Genomic DNA, 21,076 nt, shown 5'->3' with positions numbered 1-21,076 from the left:
TAAATTTAGGGGTGCTCACGGTTCGATCTTTTTCAAACCGAACCGGTGGTATCGGTTCGATTCAAATGTTCGGTTTTTCGGTTTCTTGCTCACCCCAGCTAAATCCTCTCTCTCTCTCTCTCCGACTCTCTTTCCTTTTTCTCGACCTCTTTGAGTTGTATATTTATACAAGTCGCTGACTTCTTCCGCGTCTCCCCTCTTTATCTTCGCGGCTGTTGTTTTTGTTCTCTGAATTTTCAGATCTAGGTTTTCTCTATTCATATTAATCTCTCTCTTTCTTCACCAAACGAAATGGATGCCTTGGATTCGGTTGTTGATCCCTTGAGAGACTTCGCAAAGGACAGTGTTCGCCTCGTCAAGAGGTGCCACAAACCCGATCGCAAGGGTAAATTGATCTTCAACCTCTCTCTGTTTAGTTTTCGGTTTTTTTTTTTTTTTTTTTTGAGGGGGGGGGGTGTTCATTTTCTGCTATCTGGTTTTCCATCAGATCTTCGTAATTTGATGTTTTTTTAGCTGATTTCTTTTTCGGAATCGGTTCTATTTGATTAGAATTCGCGAAGGTTGCATTCCGTACTGCTATTGGGTTCGTTGTGATGGGTTTCGTAGGCTTCTTCGTGAAGTTGATCTTCATCCCTATCAACAACATCATCGTTGGGTCCGGTTAGGTAAATATCGAAACTTGGTTTTATCCATTTCTTAGCTTTCTTTATATAAAACATCTGATGCTTGCGACTCAAATGAAAAAAGGAAAAGAAAAATGTTCGCATGTGTGAATTCCCCTATTAATCTGCGTTACTGCAAGAACTATATTGTCTTTTCCCGTAGTAAAGCTTGCCCCAGATTCTGAGGCTTGGAGAAATTAGAATTGATGTCATTATAGATTTAATGTTGTCCAAAGAAAATACTTATCAAAAAAAATGTCCAAAGAAATAGAAGGTTTTTGTGATGATAAGGAAATCCCTGGAGCCGCCGTTAGCCATGCGGAAGGTAATAGTGACCCTTAAAGAAGGCAGTTGAAATTCATGCATGTTGACAAATATGGAATTTCACTAATCAGGATTTGTGGCTATTGGGGTAAGAAAAATGATAATGGACATATTAAGTTGGATAAGAATTAAGAAATACTATTCTAGGTTATTAGTTCGAGTCTCTTAGAGGAAACCTACTTGAAAACTTTGAAAAGTAAACAAACGAATTATCATTCTTAGCAGGGTATCTTGCCTTGGTTGGTTTTCAGTTGTATGATTGAAGCAGGAATTGGATTCTGGAAGTAGTAGTTATGAGCAGTGTTACATGGACACAGAAACAAGAATCAGAATTGACACATATCTTTGAATCTAACTTTGACTCGATAGCATACTTATGGAAAAGTGTATGGTATTAAAATAGTCTATATATAGCATATGCTTTTCCATTTTAATCCTAATATCCAAATTAATCTTTATTACTTAGGCAATGTTTTATAGGCAAAAAAAGGGTATTCATCATGATCATCCTCATCAACTGTTGATTATGTAAAATAAGAAAGGATAAAATGGAATGTTATGTAGAGGTGTTTGCAATTATCCAGGGAGTATTGGAAACTGGTGTACATCTGATACAGGCATTTCATCCATTTTGGAAAATCTATGCAACACTGGTTCTGAAAGGGGCATTAAGAAGCTGCTAGAAGGCTGCATACATATATATTTTTTTATCAGCAGAAGGCTGCATACATTTTATTTTCTTATAAAAATTTAATCAATTGGCAGTTGAAAAAAATCCTATCTGTGGTAATTAAAGTGTCATTATATTGCTTATGAATAGAAGAGAAAAAAAAAAAAAAAACAAATGGAAATCTGGAACAACTGTAACTTCCTTTTTTTCTTTCTTCTGTTTGTATTAAAATTATTACCGAAGAAAGTATTCAGATTTCTACTTGTACAACTCTCTTTATCGATAAAAGCAGGCAACTTTGTCAAGATTGGAATTCAAGAAAATGTATCCAGAGTCTAATGTACTTAAATTATACTCTTTATATTTTATTGTACAGTAGATTGTCGGTGTTGTATTGAAAACTTTTATAGTTTTTATCCTTGGCAAAAGAGCACATTTATATTGAGGATTTACATACATCTCCAAGTATCCTTGGGAGTTCAGAGTTGTGGTTACATTAGTAGAAAATTGTTCCATCTTCATAGAAGGTTTCCTTGATGTTCAGTCTTATCTGTGAATGGTATCATTAATTGTCCAAAGTTCAAAACAAACAGCCGGACATGGTGATAGATGTGATCTGCTCATAGGCACTTTTATCTATTTTGCCATTATGAACCTGCAGTAGCTGAGGTTTTAGTTATTGCAGCACTATGGAGAGGTATAACCTTATTTCTTATGGTTGAGAAAAGTAACTTCCTTGCAGAATGTGAAAATATTAGTCAAAACATTTTTATTTGATTGGTAACTGTGAAAATGTTTCATTAATTGTGAGAGAAAAAATGATATACAAAAGACTATGTGCCTTGCACCCCATTAAAGGCTAGGCAAGCTCCTGCTGCCTACCCCAAAGCCTTGTGCCTTTTTACATATTTTCCCGCCTTGTGTTCCTAACCCCATGTAATATTTCTCAAACATAGCTCGTCCCTTTATGCTCCTTGCTAGACTAGTCATCAACTAGCCTATTTGCTGATTGTTGAACCCAGTGAAAAGATATCCCCAACCTTCTAGCTAGTTGCTGTACCTCAATACATTTTACACTATTAGCAGCTATAAGCCAATAGAATATGAATGTTATTGAATATGGCTTGGCTTTAAGTGTGACAGCAGGAGTTACAGAACCAAGATGTGTTACTCTGACAATAAAAAGGAAAGAAGAAGAAAGGTATTGTAAATATCAATAAAAGTGGAACATACAAATTATGCAATGCCTGCCATTCTAGTGCATAATGGTAAAAGCTCCAGAATAGGATAGATTCATGTAGCCAAACCCATACGGTTGGAGTTCAGTGTAAATGATTGGTTACATCTTGATTGTAAATTGGGCTTACATGTCTTTGGACTGAAACATGCTAAAATCAAGATTCTGGAAAATATATGATGCCGAAAAGACATGATACTGGAAAAGCATTGACCAATCACAACCCCCAGTGAATTTGATGAAAATCCACCTGATTGGTTACTACTTTTATGATGCCTGTTGATTGGTTGTAAGTTTTGCTGGTGTCATGTCTTTAAATTTGTTAGTCTTTTGGCCATAAATTAGTTTTTGGGACTGTTTTAGTTCTTGAAATATGTTTCTCTTTGGGCCAGAGCTTAATTGACCATATAAATTTTTGTTTCAAAACTGCAGGTGATGGAGATATACAGCGTAACAGCGCATCTCACAATGGTCTATCTTTTTCCTTTTTGAAGAGTTGATATCTCCAAAATCAATTTACATTGTACTCCTGTACTAATGAATTAGGCATTGATTTCTCCCTTTGAATATTTGGTTATCTTTCAACCAATAGCATTGTTTTTCAGTGTTGTTTTAGAAGTACCTCTAAACTGTCATCCACAGATTTCTCTTCCACAGTTTGAAATTACCTCAGACTGGCAACACAACCCTAGGTTGCATACTAGTGTAGACAAATATAAATGCAGAAATAAGAGAGGGTCAAATGTACAAGCTCAGGCTCACCTTGTTGAGACTCATCTGATCGTCTAGCAAGGATAGTTGGTTGAAGTGGTCAGTTATGAGTCTTTGGACCTGATTTTTGGAATTGGTCGATTAAGATGCCAATGATGCTTAGAAAACATAGCTTGGGAAAGTGAACCCTTCAATAAAAGTTAAAATTAACTCAAGTGGATCTGGTTATGTGATGTAGATTTTGGGCAATGGCTGAATGAGAGTGAAGTATTTGAAAACTTGATGTCAAGTTTTTTTGCTCAATAAGCATCCGTCCAGACTCCAGAGTCCAGAATCGAGTTGGCCGGGGTTAGGAAAACTTGATGAAAATGGGTGTTTATAACCATATACTGCTCAACTCAATTTCACGGAAAGATCTCATTTTTCTGAAAGCTGCAGCGATTGGAAGTAACTACATTTTATCATATAAGTGTCCATGATTTATACTGTAAAAGTTGCTAGTTTGAAACCTATAAAAGCACCCCGGCCGGTATTCGAGCTGACCAAACACCAAAGCATATGATCTCAAGACGGTTGAGAAATCTTGAGCAAAAAATGGCTGCGCAGGTGCCATGAGCAACATTGGTATATATTTTCCATCTCCAGGTATCATAAAACGCCAAATCTGAATGCCAATTCTATTTCAGATTACGCGTTCTGCAACGTTGTTGATGTGAAAGGAACAACGGGAAAGATCATCATCTCAGGTTGGAGAATACCGTATATTTGTCTATTCTATACAAGGCAACAACGGGAAAGATTATCATCAACTAAACCACATCATTATCGTCCTCAATCTTCCCGAATCCCTGATCACCATCACCATCATCATTTGGAAGTTGGAACACACCATTAGCATTAGCATCGCTCAGCAGCAGCATAAGAATAGTCCTTGTCGCCACAAGATCATCGATTACAGTGAAAAGCCGAAAAGACAAACTTAAAACAAGGCCAAGAGCCTAGGCCAATATAACTAGGAAAAGTGTCCATAGCGGCGGACATGAAACTTCATCAGTTGCAAAATGATGCTGCCACCTGCGACTGCGAGTCTGCGAGCAACGGGAAGACGAAGAAGAAAAAGAAAAGGATCAAGCCAAAGCAGTCGGGGATGGGTGGAACGCAGTTCCACATGCAATCCACTGTCGCCTCCTCCCGCGTGGGAGCACACAGCCTGGAACTTTCCGCCATTCCCTGCTTGCAACATCGTAGGTAACCAAACGGTTCATTTGCCTCGATCTCAAAGACAGCATGAGCAATCCCTTGTTACCCAAGCAATTCATCCTAACGTGCTTTCCATAAAATTCCAAGCACCAGATATTTGGCATTCTGTCAACCTCCTTCCATAAGAGCGTCATCTTCTGCAGCTCCCATATGCAAACACATGTAGCTGCATTTTTTGTCAGCAATCCAACAAGCAAGATCCGACCCCTGCATTCTGCGAGGGTATGGTCCGTCAGATGCAGTGGTGATGGAATTGAAAACTGCTTCCAAACCCCATTAATCATATCATAAGATACAATCCCTTCTGGGTCAGCACGCATGAAGTATAGTGTGCCATCAATGGATACAGCCTGTGACCGGAAGTTCAGGGCCAGTGGTAGTTTGATGTTTGATGGCATGCTTCCTGGGCGAGTCCAAGTGTTCTCCACCGAATCATAGACCTCATACTCTCCATCACATCCGACCCAGAGGATTTTGTAGCCCTCGCTTGTGGAATTCCCATTCAGAGTCATCCCAACTGCCACACGAGACCAGACACGGACAGATCTTGCTGGCAGCTCCTTGAACGACTGAGTCAAAGGGTTGCATACATAGAAGTTCCTATGACCAATATCTAGGAAACATACGAGACCACCTGCTGAAGCCACTGGGAGTATGATTACCTCCGTGGGCAAAGATGGGATGGAAGGATGGTGCCATTTATTTGTACAAGGATCGTACATGGCTCCACTATTGACATTTTCATGAGTAATGGTATAGAACCACGGGTGGCCTTGTGGAACCTCGGCACAATGTTGAGAGAAACTATGAGAAGTAAGCAAAGAATTCCATTTCCTACAGACTGAACGGAACCGGAAAAATGTAGCTATGGGGAGTCTTGCTATAACAGCTTCAAACAGGTCCTCGGGAAATTCTTTCCAGATATGCTGTTCCATTACCTCGGTTGAACCAGCAGTTTCAGGCAACTTTCCTCGATTACGTTCTCTTCGAGGTTTCTTGGTGGGTGGTGGCTTGTAGTTTTCTACCATTTTGAATTCACTGGACTTTCCTCCCCCCATCATAAGATTGTAGTAACCATCATCCACAGAGCTATTATCAGGATGGAGGAAGCACCATCTGGCAAAAGAAAGTATCACATTTATTTATATTCCTTTTCACAATGCTTTGCTCTATGGATCATCAATGGATATGCGCAAATTGGAACCCAGAAAAATGTACAAAATAAGAAATGTCAGACACTAGTTTGGTGATATGTGCATTTGCACGTACAAGGGAAATGCGCAAGAATGGACTAGTTTTGGAGTGCTCATCTTGACATGAAGCCAAGGCAAGTAATATCAATATATCATCAACATCGTATATAAGGATGAGAGAACAGAAAAGCAAATAAATAAAATATATTCTTAATCAATCTGTTAAGGTGAAACTCTTTGAAACTAAACTGCAGCCACCATATTGTACTTCTCAGAGAAGGTAGAACTGGCACGAGAAAATACTGCTGGCTATAAGTTTCATAAAAATATATACTTACCAAGTCCTGGAAACCTTTTTTTTAGTTTACCAAACCCAACACCTAGTACTTGTTTCAATTCCAACACTCGTACCAACATATCCTTGTAACATGGAAGAAAAGAAACAAATCAGAGGCTTCGAATTGACCAGAAGGGCTTGGAATATTTGAAGTGGGGTGAGCAAGAGGAATCTAGTGACAGAAAAGGGAAGGGAAAAGTTGCTATGGGTGCAGAAACAATTAGAGTGAGGTAGTAAGACAGGAGAAAGAAATGCTAGAAATACTAGACAAGGTAGATGGGACTGCAATAAAGGACCTTGGTCCTCTAACAAAATGGAAACCTTATTCTCTTGTATCAAGTCTAGGGGCTGGGCCATGGTGGTTTAATTGGTTAACTATGATTCTTCTTTTTTTCTTTTTTTACTTTCTGCATGTGTACACATACCCGGAGGGGAGGAGTCTATTGTATATTTTTTATGCAATTGATCCATGTCTTAGTGCAAACACCTGGTTCATTTGTGCTCTTGAAGATGTACTTTTTCACTCCTATACTAACAAGTTCTTAAAAGGTCTATTGTGCTAGTTCCGGTACCCTTGGAGTCCGTAAAATATGTATCATTTCATTTGTTCAATTCTTCCATGTCTGAGACACCTTCGAGAAACACCTAAAAAGACCATGAAATACACATGCAAACATGAAAATTTTCCAAAGGGAGTGTAGCCAAGATGTATAAATATTCTACAATGTAAAAACATGCCAATATGTATAACACACGCACATGAGGAAATTGCTGAGCTATACTATAACTCCATCTCAAACTTAATAGATTTGATGATCACTCGAGGCAAGACCTAGTCACTAGGCCCCTGAAAAGCAGATGATGATGTATCTTGATTTATATCATTCTCAAACTTATATATCAATGGTAAATATCTAAATCATGGAACCATCTTTGCTAAAATTCACTACAGATAGTCATGAAGAAGACGAAACAATATTTTCCTAGAAAGAATCAACACTTTAGACTTACTTCAAAGAAAGAGACCCAACTATTGTCTACTTCCTAATAAATGTGCTCTTTGTAAAGCTGATGGGGAATCTGGCTACCACCTCATGGTCTCTTGTAAGGTTGCTAAAACTGTTTGGGAGTGGGTTTTCTCCCGTTTTGGGTGTTCTTGGTATCCTCCGGAGACTGTCCAAGGTTTGTTTTCTCCTTCTTTTTTCAGTTGGCCTAAGAAGCGAGGGAAGACTATGTGGAGGTGTATTAGGGCAGCGGTATGCTGGTCTTTGTGGGAAGAAAGAAACTCACGCATTTTTTCTGACAAGGAAAAAACTTTGGAAGATTTGTTAGATCGAATCCTTTTAAGAGCTGTCCACTGGGTAAAATCTTTGGAGTTGTTTTCAGATTGTCCTATGGACGACTTGCTAAGAAACTGGAAAGAGATTGCTTCCACTGCTAGATGCAAGAGGACTCTTTGTCCGTTCTGGCCCCCTCCCCCCTCGGGCTTTATAAAGCTGAATTTTGATGGCAGCAGTGTAAGGAATCCAGGGCCCTCTGGGATTGGAGTCTTCAAGAATGAGGAAGGGATTGTTACTGCTTTATTCTCTGGCCCTATTGAAGAAGGTGACTCTCTTAGGGCTGAGATCCTTGCAGCGCTTGAAGGAATTCGAAGAGCAAAAGAATTAAATATTAGCCGCTTGATTCTGGAAGGTGATTCGAAGGTGGTGGTTAATTGGTTGAAGACAGAGGACAGTGGTTTGTGGAACTTTAACAATGAGAAAAAACAGTTCTTATGGCTGGGTAGGGACATTGAGATTCAGTACAGCTGGGTGAAGAGGAGTGCCAACTCATTTGCGGATGGGTTGGCCAAGCAAGGAGTGAATAGGGAGGCTGTTTTTTGGGCTAGTTTTTAATTTTTCTTTGCATTCCCTGTGTTTTCTGTTTTTGGGGAGCCAAGTTATTTTATTTCCCTTTGTATTATTTTCCCTCTCTTCTCTTAATTTAATGAAGATGATGTTATTGATCAAAAAAAAAAAAGGAAGACGAAACAATAGGGACAAATGGCAGAATATATAGTCAGTTCCTCAGCCCACCAACCTCCTACTTCAATCATCCACATACCATGAGACCAAATACCACATACTACCAAAAAAAAATGCCTACAAGGGATGTTTGTAACCAATGCTGTTGAGCAGATATGGCAATCCACCCACTCATCAAGCACCACTATTATTAACAGAAAAGAAATTTAACTACATAGATAAGGAAATATTTGCTGTGCTACTGACCATGCTAAAGCAAGGATAATCTACTCAAACGGGACATACACAAAGAAGCTTTCAATGGGCAAAATAGTGATAAATATCCACTTAAATATAAATATTTGGGTGGAAAGGATGAACAAGTTCCGCTCCTCGGAAGCTGTTCAGCTGTACTTACAAAAAAGAAAACAGAAACATCGTCTTATCTTTTCACCAAAATTCAAAGGAATGTAATTTAAATCTTCTAGCATTCCCAGCAAATTTAAGCCTCATCAAGTTTGGGATACAGGGCACATCTTCCATTTCCACTAGGATCCTCGCCAAATCCATTTTATCCCAGGTTCGATTTTTTGGGTCATAAGTGAGGGACCTTCTGCACCTCTCTCCAATCTCTTGAAACGTCAGCGCACACCACACATGCAGAGGAATCCCAGCCACCACAATCCAGCAGGCGGTTCTGGTGTTTCCATTACCAATCACCCCTGCTGTCGGGTGCCACCTTCCTAGTCGAAGTTCGACCTCACTAGTCTTCGAACGTTCTACTTCCAACACCCAATCTGCTGCTTTCCTGCTGTGAAACATGAACAATATCAGACCCCCACCAAGTTTTCTCACTCCCATCACTCTCTCCCGTCCCTATTCCAAAACCGCCCAAGCTTCCACTTTTCCAGCACCCATCTCCCTTCCTACAAATCTCCCGACTAGGCTGGCGTCTAGGACACTCATTCTCTCCATCTTCCCCACCTTCCTGACATCCACTCGCACCTTCTCCATCCAGCCCCCATGTCCTTTTTGCTCTGCCCTAGCTCTCTTAGACTCATTAAGTTGTAATGAATCACTTTTTCTTTGCACATGGCCCAACCATCTTAGTCTACTTTTCCTCATTTTATCACCTATGGGGACTAGTCCTAGGTTACTAAAAATATGTTTTCATTTGATCTTATCATTCTAGTTTCCCATTCATCTACTTCTCATTGTTATTATCCTCTTTGATATATCTAACATGATCTAAATCTCTGTTTTTCCTTTCTCTTATCTTTAGAAGTTTATAAATTCCATTTTCTCCCTCTTTAGTGCCTACTTATGTTCATCATAGCCTCAATCACTGTCTTACTATTTAAAAAACTGAGGCAAACCAACAGGGACACTCAAATAAGGACCAACTTTTAAAACAACTATAAAGAATAATTTGTAATCCTATTAAAACCAAACACATTAAAAACAATTCTAAGAGAAACCAGAAGAAGAAAAAAGACCAAAATCCATGATTGACTGCAACACCCTATTATAAGATGGCCATAGTTCATTCAAAGTATATTAGATTTACAAGGTCTTGGTCTTGTTAAATAGACAACTTATTTACCTATCTAACAAGACAACACAGAATCATGCAAAATTGACAAATTTTTAACCTAGAAAGTAGGTTGAAGGAAAAGTTATATGATTACATCTCCAACATTTCAAAATTCTAGAAGCTCTAATAAGATTTCTCTTAAACTAATTTTTATAGGTAATATGAAGACCATAATATGACAGAGCATGCCAAGCATTTCTTGGGTATGGGCTTGCCCAAGCACCTCCCCCCTTGCCTTTTAAGCTAGAGTACACTGTAATAAAGTTCCTTGATTTTAATTAGCAAAAAACAACGTTAATTTGATCAATCTTTTTATGATCTATTGTTATCAAAGATGCCTAAAACCAACTTTACACTCTTTAATATATAATTTTTTATTGCAACATTAGTGGCTAGACATTGGTCCTGAATCTCCTGATGATGTTTGATCTAAGGAGCAAAGATAACTGGATAGAAGAGGGAAGGAGATGAGGTTTCGAGGATAAAAGTGAATAAGAACAGGGCAGTGCAGTGCACAAGGCTCCTGCCAATGCGGTGTCTAGGTTGGGACAGATGTACACAGCCCTGCCCCATCATACAGAGAGACTGTTTCCAAGATTGGAACCCTGGTCACCCAGATCGCAATGGAGCAACCCAATTGTTGTGCCAAGGTCCACCCTCATAAAAGTGAATAAGAATATCCAACTACAAATTCAAAGAATAAAATGTGTTAAGAAATATAAAAGAAAATCTCAACTCAACTAAGCCTTGTCCCAACTATATGTTGTCAGTTATATGAATCCTGTTTTGTCGTTATGTCATGAGAAAAAGAACAAAAAAAAGAATCTATTTAACAAAGAAGGAAACTGTTTTTTTTATATGTAAGAGTAGAGGAAAAATCATGAGAAAACGCTCCCTATTATCTAGAAAGATATGTAATAGAAAACAAGAAAAACAGCAACTGTGCCGACAACATCTAGAACCAGACATATATCTAAACAGAAATAGTGTCACAACTAGGGTCTCAAGCAACCTTATAATTCTTTTAACCCCTCTGGTGTGTAAAATCCTATTTAATATCTCATATTGCCATTTAAGTTGGAAGTTGGAACTGAGTCATCAACCACCATCACCAGAAATCACTGCATGAGCAATTTCCCTCTTTGAAATGGTGAAACCGATTAGCATCCCGAACAACAATCTCTCTCTCTGTTATACTAGAGATTAATTTAAGAACTGTATGGCAATCCCCACAAACACGTAGGTTCTTGACAACTCTTATCACTGTTCCTGGGACTGCCTTAAGTAACCCATATGCTACTGCCAACCTCTCACTATGCCAAAACATCTGTTGTTACTTCTCTAGGTGTTCCAGGTCCTGTAGAACAAGGCTAGTATCTGGAATGTAACCTCTCTTCCTCATCTCCATATCCAAATGCTTTAGCAACCCAAGAATCTCGTCCCTGTTTTTGTTTGATGCCTCCCCCGCATAGAATACCTGGCCCTCCTTACCCAATTCAACCCAACTGTAACCAGGTTCTTTTTTAAAATCCATAACCGCCATCTGCTTCCTCACCTTGGACACCATATGCCACATACCAGCACCGGCATAAGTATTAGATAGAAGTATGTAGATGGAAGGATCTTGTGGTTTTAAGCTTAGTAGATTATTAGCAATCCTGACTCCCATTTGAGAATTTCCATGCTGCTTACAAGCACTTAATAAAGCAGCCCAAGTAGGTTCATCAGGTTCAAACGGCATTGTTTTAATCAGATTCTCAGCCTCATCTAGATGTCCAGAACGACTAAGAAGATCCAACAAGCATGTATAATGTTGCAGAGAAGGCTTGATACCATAATCCTTAATCATGGAATCAAAAAGATAACGACCTTTGTCAATTAAGCCAACATGGCTGCAAGCATATATCAGTCCAACAAAGGTGACCTTATTTGGTTTTAGTCCTGTCAAAACCATCTCATCAAATAGACTCAGTGCCTCTTCAGCCTGTCCATGCTGAGCTGCCCCAACTATAATTGAAGTCCATGAAACTACATCTCGTTTATCAATCTTATTGAAGACATCTCGTGCTGCCAAAATATCACTACATTTGGCATACATATCAACAAGTGCATTACTAACAAATACACTAGATTCATAACCAAAAGCTACAATGAGACAATGAATTTGTTTCCCCAAGTCCAATGCCGCTAAATTAGCCGAAGCCCCAACAATACTTGAAAGAACAAAAGGGTCTCTAATTTCAATACCTTCTTTTCTCATCTCAATGAAAAGCCTTAATGCATGGATATCATCTCCACTCTGTACAAGCCCAGAAATCAAAGCTGTCCAAGAAAACAAATCTTTCACTGGCATCATACGTAAAAGTTCAATAGCCTCCAAATTCCTACCATTCCGAGCATACCCATAAGTCATAGCAGTCCAACAAACAGAATTTTTCCAAAAAATTGAGTCAAAAACCTGACGAGCATCACCCAGTAATCTACATTTCGCATAAAAATCAACAAGAGAAGATTTAACGACATCATCATCAGGAAACGAGGACAATATAAACTGGGCATGGACTTGTTTACCAAGATTAACAGCAGCTAAGCTAGAGCAGGCCTTAACAAGAGTGGCAAAAATGAAATTATCAGACTGTAACCCATCGATAGCAAACATATTTGGGAAGATTGACAGGGTTTGGTGAGGGAGATTGGCTTGGTTGTATGCAGTGAGGATTGAGGCCCATGAGACGGGGTCTCTTTGAGGCAATTCCTCAAACAAGTGAAGCGCCTCTTGGAGGAGTCCACATTTGCCGTACATGTCGATGAGGTTGTTGGGAAGGATTCCCCATTGGTCAAGGCCAGCTTTGATGATCTGGGCATGAAGCTTCTTTCCCATAAAATGGTTTTTCGATTTGGCACAGGCTCTGAGTTGGTGAAGAAAGTTAGAGGTCATTCCTTCCCTCTCCACTGAAACGCTGTTACGATTTCCACAAGTGACAGTATTTGGATTATGGGTTATGGTTGAGAAAAGAAAAGAGGGAAAAACAATGAAAACTATTTCTTTGAGGAATGAGGATACAATTGAACGTTGTCTGGGTGGTTTATTTGGTTATCACGCTAGCCCTATCCGACGGAACAGCAACCCGGAAACAGTCATGAAACCCACGTTAAATAACTAAGTAACACAAGATTGCCACAAAACAGACAAAATTCAACTGACAGTTTATTCGATTTTTCAGCAAGGATAAAGGATCCTCTTCTAAGACGACGCCAAAAGGGGATAGAGAGAAAACATCTAACCCACCTAAAGACAGAAAATGAGACCTGAACACTCGAAAGTCAGAAGGAAAGAAAGTGGCAAACAGAAACAGTGAAGGCAAGAGTGCGAAAGGGAAAAAAAAACAATCGGAACCATTTAATTACCGAAGAAAGAAAAACAAAAGGAAAATATAAATAAATGAAGAAAAAAAATGTTTTATACAGAATGCGACTAAAATGGGTAAATTCGTAGTCATCTGAATCAATAATTTACAGCGAACTATGAATTTCCTAAGACATACGAGAGCACAGAAATCAGAGAGCGTATAGAAAGAGAAAAAAGAGAGAAATTTGAAGATGCAGAGAGAGAGAGAGAGAGAGAGAGGAAGACCTTTGATGTTGTTGAGTTTGGTTGTGGTGGTGATGGTAGTGGAGATAATGAGGAGGAGAGCCGTAGAGTTCCCAGAGCTCCTGAACTTGTCCGATTAGCTGCCTCAGCATGACCAGCCCCTCCATTCCATGCTCTGCGCCCGCCAGACTCTCGCCTCTTCCCCCTCTCTTTTCTTTCTCTTTGCTTTTTTTGTGTTTCGTCCCTCCAGACTCCAGTACTCCCTCCCCTCCTCCCTCGTCACTCTTTTTTTCTCTTCCTTTGCCCACTCATCTTTTCCCACGTCATCAGAAGGCCCTTTGTCATAATTGTCATATTCACCACTTCCTAAGTTAATCCTTCTCAACAATTATATTTACGTAAATGCCATGCCGGAAGCCGGACTGCCGGATTCCTTGAAGGAATAAGACCCAATTCCCATAATCACTTTGGCACTATGCTACGGCCCTCTTCCTGTTCCTTCCTGATGCAGCCACGTGTCCGGAGAAATTTCCCTATGCTACGGCATCTACACAAGATTATCTGCGTAATGTCTCTTAATTACGCCACCTACCTACTTAAAATAAACAAAAAAGAATAAATTCTCTTTAAGTTAGCTGTTAGCCATACGTTGGTTACTACGTCCACGTCTACACCCCATCCCAGAAGGCCAGAATAGAATAGTATATCCAAGAAATGGTTTGCTTTTCAAAGCTTCCAGCCTCTGGTCAATGAACGGAACAGACCGAGGTAGGACTCACACACATGATTCTTCTTGTACGGTGATTAATAAAAGCCGAATGAATGGCAATTATGATATTCAAAGTCCAAGGAAGGGCATTTAAGTACGATGAGATCAAAAATACCCCCAATTCAAACAGCATCAGCATGTTTACGTATTTGATCGAGATTCCTTGTTTTTTAATTAAATTATAAAATAAAATAAATAGAGGGATTTTGTTCTATTATCGTCCTGCACGTGTTATGAACGATAACGCGGCAAGTAAGTCAAGTAACACCCAATTGCCTTTTTTTTTGAGACCTTTCTTTCGTCCCATTAATGACTCCGATTCAATCCTCACAGTTTTGCTTTCACTTAAAGCCCCTCGCTTGGCGATGATGTTTATTTTAATGTAATGACTTAAATACCCTTATTACCCCGCATTCACGAATCACGAAATCGAGAGTAACGAGGGACCTACGGACCTACCCTCACTATCGGTCCAAATTCCAAACTCCAACGCGTTTGGCATCCGTAAGAGACCGTTTGGCAACCAACGGACGAAGTGGCTTAATCGAATGACTTATTGTTTGCCTTTCAATAAAAACAAAATAGTAATAAGTATTTCAATTAAGCCATTTTAATTGTTAAGACTATTTAAATTTCAAAGAGACCAGAGCAATCGGATTCTCTGGATCATTGACCACCAGAGTAACATACTCCTCCGGCTCGACTTTGTCCTTCTACACTTTTGCTGGCTTCCTTTTATAATTCCTTTAGCAGTAAACATAATAAACACAATACCTGCAGGCTTTACAATAAAATGCTGGCGTGTACAATTCTGGACGGATGGTTCAAAATTCAAATAAAAATAAAATGAGTTTTGGGGTTCAAAACAATACCAAGAGACATGACCAGATCCCGGGTCAAACGGACTGACTGTCCGGTCTGGTCTGATTTTTAAAACCATGAAAAAAAATACACACACAAATTGTGTTAACATTTCAAGCTGCTGAAAAGGGGAATTGACAATGACAACGATATGAGTGAAAAAACAACTTGGATTGAAAGAATATACCTACTAGTTTGGTCTAGTCTACTAATGCACTCTTTAATCATTTCTATTTCTATGTTTGCCCATCGATTCAAGGGAAGGTCATATCGATTAGTGAAGAGGCCAAACAAGTCCCAGAGAGAAGAAGAAATAGAAAAAGCGTGGTGGGCGAAGGCAGATGGCGTACATCCAAGTTCATCGATTATTATTTAACACACGAAATCTAAAGTTTGGTGAGTAAAAGTCGAAAGCGTGGTCACCATACCATAGAGTTGTGTCTTCAATGAGTTCTAACTTACAAAACCCATCAACTCAACCCCGATTTTTACGAAAAAGCAAAAAACTCAACTCCGATTGGCGGCCCAAAGCCCATCATGTTGTGTGGATTTGTCAAATGATGATCCATACAAACAAAGGAATTAAAATCCTAGAACAGCAGAATTGCTTGAAGGTCAGGGAAGGGAATAGATGGAGCAGATAACGTAACAACCAACCAAAATTAAACACCTCCAGTTAAGGTAAGGAGTGGCAGGGGTGGAGATAAACGGTGAAAAGGGAGGACATTTTCGTACCGTGAAAGTTACGGTGATAAAGAGAGGAGAAGATTGAGTTGAGGAGAGGAGAGGTATTAATGATTAGGTTCCTGGAAACCCAGGGCCGGGGGGGACGCGGTGGGTAATGATTTTTCGGATAGGGAAAAGGGAATCGTCGAATCAAGTCATGGACAAGATGGGTGGGTTGGGCTTTGAGAAGCATTGATGATCATTCTACTTAGATTATGATGATGTCGGCGATAATTGATGGCCATCATGATGATGATGGTGATGATGAAAGCAAAATTCATACTTCTTTCTTCCCCCCTCTTATCTGAGTCATTTTCAAATTGTATGTCGATTACTTGCTTTGTAATTTAGCCCAACGAGTAGCTCGTAGGCCCATGTTCGGCCAGGCTGGCCCATGATGAATACTAACTGTGGGCTGTACACTGGAATTTCCCTAGAACCCACTTGGATGCGTTCATGATGGCTGTCCAGTTTAGCTGTGTCTCACCAAGTCTGCCGGCTTGCGACTATGCAAGAATTGCCCAAAAAATATATGAAATTAATGAAACAATTTGTAATATGGAGTTTTCATATGCCATGGTGGGTTTTTTTTTTTTTCTTTTTGAGAATACGTCATGGTTTAATGCAATAGATATCTTGTTTGATTGATTCAACTAAATAATGGAATGGTTTCCCATATATTAAGAGCTACGGGTTGGCTTTGGGATTAGGTATGAACCAAGCTAGGGTTGGATTAATCCGACCCATCCCAAGCCTTTTGCATGAATTGGGCTTAGGTCGGAAGATCTCAGATCCAAAAAACTTCGACTTTATTGATGTAAAGGCTGCGATTAAGTTGGGGCCATAGGTAGTTCAAGCCAAAATCAGATTCATTCCTCACAAAATCGTTCTCACATCGTGTTTATAATTATTTACAGTTGTGCATTGAAAATATCTTTCTATAAATAAAATTTATAGATACGGAAATGTTCTGGATGATGGCTACAAAACGCTGTAAACACAATATAAAAAGGGCTTTGTGAAGATTGAATCTGGTTTCGCTCAAGCCTAAAACTGACTCAACCTGAACTCACTCAAATATACACGTAAATAAATGTAAAAGAATTATTGGCTGTACCATATTGGAGGAATTGTATCCAATCAAATGTATTTTTCAGTTAAAATTTAGGGTTGAAGGTTAGGTTTTGAAGATTCAGGGTTAAGTTTTATATGTTTGAGATTTAGGATTTAAAATCTAGATTTTTTATATAAAAATCAAGAGATGGTCGGATGTCCGACGATGGTAGAGGGAATATATGATATAGAATCATTATTTATACAATTACAATACGTACTAAAGTATTATTTTGTTGTTTATAATTATAATATGTGCATAATTAACCTGAATTCACGCCCATACATGATACATCCATGTATATTTTTAATTCATCCCACGTGTAAATTAGGCCTTAGAATTCAAAAAAAAAAAAATACGAATAAGCAAGACATTTAAAAGGCTTTTCAAACCCAAATAACTGCCTGAATTATAGGCCCTACGGCCCCAACCTAACCTGAGCTCAACCTGAAATGTGTTGGGTTACGTTAAGGTTGGAGTTAAATTGGTAAATTAGGGTTCGAGCTCAGATTGGGCCAGGCTTGAATCCTAGGTGTAAGTCTTAGAATTGGAATTGGGTTAATTCTCAAGTCTCAATCTAGCAGAATCCACTCAAATTGCACCGCTAGGCTCAGTTTGTATGCAATACAAATTTGGTGTAAATGCAAGGTGGTGCAAATAAGCTGAAAATAGGAAATCCGAACTACTTTGGCTCAAGAAAGATACAAAATTTATACCAAATAAGTGTGTAAAACGTAACCCCCGGAAAGGCTTTATTTTTATGATCGTTATAGTCAATCTCTTACAAATAAATGCATAATTGAATTATATTGAGTGCAGAATTTTTATGTTCAAATTTGAATTGCAAAGGAACATAGGGATGTCAATTGATTGGGCACCGATTACGTCGGTTCAGTATGGCCTTTATATATATATATAACAGGCCGCATTGCCCTCCTCAGGGGATAATTTGGGGTCGGCCCAGTATGGCCCAAGCTCGTGTGGGCCCATGCCATGCCACAGGCCTAGATCGGGCAGGCTGTAAGCCATGTCGAGCTGAGTCACAGGTCGGGCCTTGGGCGTGGGCCGAAATGGGTCAGACTGGTTTTTTTTGTTAAGTAAATTAAAATATTTAACTTTCTTTTGAAAATTATTTGAAAAGAATAAGAAATGAAAAAAAAAAAAAAAACTTAACCAAATAAGAAGCCAAAGAGACAAATACTCAAAGTGAATGACAAATTGGAAGAAAAATAGGAATTTTATTTCATTTAAATTTGAAAAATACAAAGCATATAATGGTTGGATGAATGAAATATGAAAATTGGAAAATGGAATAAATTAATAAAATATAAAAAATACAATATAATTACAATTTGAAAATAAAAAAAATGCATTATTAAAAATTACCAAGTAAACTAAATAAAAATAAAACAAAATTTACAATAATTAAAAAAATTGCTATACAACTATTGAGTATGCAAAAAATATTGACTTCATCATTTTCTCCTATTGTTCGTGACTTTGATCATTGTAGGAATTGAAAATGGTTGAGGGTAGCACTATTTATAGGAATTTTTGAATTGGTGTGATGAGAATGGTGGAGGATAAGGCTATTTATAGGAATTGAAAATAATTCAATTGCCCAAAATACCCTAAAAACTAGTAGTTTTTAGTTGTTGGGAGGGGTATTTTGCTCACTGTAAAATTATTTATCACTTTACCCAAAATGCCCTCCAAACTAGTTGTTGGGGGCATTTGTGTCATTCTTTCTCCCCCCTAACCCAAAATACATAAATTCCCCTTATATAGTTTGGGATGTTGAGGGTATTTCTATAAAATATATATATATATAAGACAATTTCAGTTTAAACGAGTTCTCATCGGAGGCCCATAGAGCACACTTGTCATTTGGAGATGTTCCCAATACAAGGTTTGGGATGTATGGTGGAGTGTATTCTTGAGGTGTAAATCGGGTCATATTGCTCGCAGCCTGGCACGACACAATAGTGTGGGTCGTGTCACCCATAGCCTGTAGTTTAGCACGCGGTCTGGCACAACCCAACTCACCCAAAGAACTAGTCGTTGGGGACCCCCCAACAGCTAGTTTCAACTTTTTGGGGGGCTTTTTACTTAAAAAAAAGGCTTATGGGGGTATTTATGTATTTTGGCGTTGAGGAAGATAAAATGACAATAATGCCCCTAACAACTATATAACAACTAGTTTAGGGGGTATTTAGGTGAAGTGATAAATGACTTTATAATTACCAAAATACCTCTCCCAACAACTAAAAACTAGCTAGTTTTTAGGGTATTTTGGGAGTTAAAATATTTTCAATTCCTATAAATAGCCTTCGACTCAGAGGAATCAAATAGTAAATTAATATTTATTAATAATTTAAGAAGCATATATATATATATTTTATTTATATAACATAAGCAATTTTTTGTATATGTAATAGTATCGGTTCGGGCTTGGGCCTGGGCTGAGCTTATTTGAGAAAGCTCGAGCTCGAGCCCATGGCCTGAAATTTTGTCAAAGCCTGAAAAATAATGAGTTAAGACGGGCTGACCTGTCGGGCTTCTGACCCATGAATAGGTCTAATTGTATATATAAACAATTGTATACATAAAAAAATGATATGAAATAAAAATTTAAACATCTTTTTCAATTTTTTTTAAAAAATGGACCTCTCATTGTTTGGCCTAGTCCGTGGCCTAGCCTAGCCCATAAGCCTAAGGTTTAGCCCATGGACCAACCCGGTCCACGACACAACACGGGGCCATCCAAGGCTCGGGCCATGGGTTGTGCTGAACCAACCGAAACTATCCTAGGGGAGGGGGGCACGGCCCAGGATGCCCCTTGGGCTAGCATGACCCGATTTACACCTATTTGAACTCGCCCAATAATGGGGACGGGGCAAGGAAATTCAAGGATTCTTCATCCTTGATGAGGAGTGGGGTGCCTTGCCCCTAAACTTGCTCGACATTGGGGAGTGGTTGCCTTGCCTTGAACCCACCTGACATTGGGGACAGGGTGGGGATGGGGTAGAGTGTCTTGACTACGGGTAGGGCTATTCACAGGTCGGGATGGGTCGGTTTACTGAGATTTTTCCAACCGACCCGACGTAGTCGGGTTACCTAAAATTGAAACCGAAACCGACCCTGTGTTAAGCAAAACCGACTTGGTCGGTTTAAGTCGGGTTGGGTCGGTTTCCGCTCTAAGTTCAACCATGGTAATAAATTGAAATTTCAAATTTTTTATTCTTGAGAGTCAAATTGTATTAGAAGTTGTGCTTGAGTTGAGGGGCTAAGGGGGGCGGACCAAGTTAGAATAGAAGTTATCAAGAAAATAGAAAGTCAAACTGTATTAGAGAAAGAAGACTGGAATTTGTATATTTCAAGAAACCTTATAATCTAAGTAAAAAAGGACACCTAATTCTAATTGTAATTGGTTGCCTATTTGGTGTAAAAGACCATATACACTAGGATCATTTGATTCTTTTCTTTAAACTTTTACAAAAAAATTCATTGTCTAGTTGTCTTACAATACTTGCCATTAATGTCATTCCTAACTAGAAGACTAGGATAGAGACAACTTAGTTAAGTAGGAACTAAATAGGTTGTAACTACTAACTAAGAACTAACTACTAAGTCGGTTTATGATTTTTGACAACCTGGAACCGACCGGTGCTGAAGAAAACCCGGTTGACTCAAGTTGGGTCGGTCCGGGTTGGTCGGTTTAGTCGGGTTGGGTATTCTTATGAACAGCCCTAACTACGGGGCAAGGATAGGAATGGGTGCCTCGCCCCCACCCCGTTGTTATTCATATATAATTGTTAATTATTAGTAAAACTAATAAAAATGTTAGTTTTTATAATTATTTTTATTTATTTAAATTTAATCAAAATTTCATTTAAATATAATAAAAATAATAACAATTATTAAAATTACTATTGATAAAAAAGAACAATTATTAAAATTACTACAAATTATTAATAAAACTAAATTTATTAAATTAATAATAATTATTTTTTGTAAATCAAC

General features: G+C 38.6%; 3 protein-coding genes across 4 annotated transcripts; 1 reads left to right on the top strand and 2 right to left on the bottom strand.

Annotated features, from left to right (window-relative positions):
• The first annotated feature begins 131 nt into the window (after positions 1-131).
• LOC104592878 (protein transport protein Sec61 subunit gamma-like) lies at positions 132-3,514 on the top strand. Its single transcript, XM_010252404.3, has 3 exons — positions 132-385; positions 550-665; positions 3,326-3,514. The coding sequence occupies exons 1-2, from the start codon at positions 292-294 to the stop codon at positions 663-665; spliced, it is 210 nt and encodes a 69-aa protein (XP_010250706.1). The 5' UTR covers positions 132-291; the 3' UTR covers positions 3,326-3,514.
• A 755-nt stretch (positions 3,515-4,269) lies between these two features.
• On the bottom strand, positions 4,270-13,898 carry LOC104592877 (F-box only protein 6-like). 2 transcript variants are annotated; one of them, XM_088900132.1, is made up of 3 exons: positions 13,626-13,784; positions 12,239-12,375; positions 4,270-5,980 (listed from the first exon to the last, which is right to left on the bottom strand). In XM_088900132.1, exon 3 carries the CDS (start codon positions 5,923-5,925, stop codon positions 4,732-4,734), a length of 1,194 nt encoding a protein of 397 aa, XP_088756258.1. In that variant the 5' UTR covers positions 5,926-5,980; positions 12,239-12,375; positions 13,626-13,784; the 3' UTR covers positions 4,270-4,731. The 2 variants fall into 2 exon arrangements, with proteins under 2 accessions (XP_088756258.1, XP_010250703.1); XM_010252401.3 differs by lacking the exon at positions 12,239-12,375 and having other exon boundaries at positions 13,626-13,898.
• On the bottom strand, positions 7,046-12,872 carry LOC148800916 (Pentatricopeptide repeat (PPR) superfamily protein). Its single transcript, XM_088902045.1, has one exon. It carries the CDS (start codon positions 12,870-12,872, stop codon positions 11,325-11,327), a length of 1,548 nt encoding a protein of 515 aa, XP_088758171.1. The 3' UTR covers positions 7,046-11,324.
• Positions 13,899-21,076: the final 7,178 nt, after the last annotated feature.

Source organism: Nelumbo nucifera, chromosome 3, assembly GCF_055504915.1.
Source record: "Nelumbo nucifera cultivar China Antique chromosome 3, China Antique-T2T, whole genome shotgun sequence".
NCBI lineage: Eukaryota > Viridiplantae > Streptophyta > Magnoliopsida > Proteales > Nelumbonaceae > Nelumbo > Nelumbo nucifera.
This window is presented reverse-complemented; position numbering and strand designations above follow the sequence as displayed.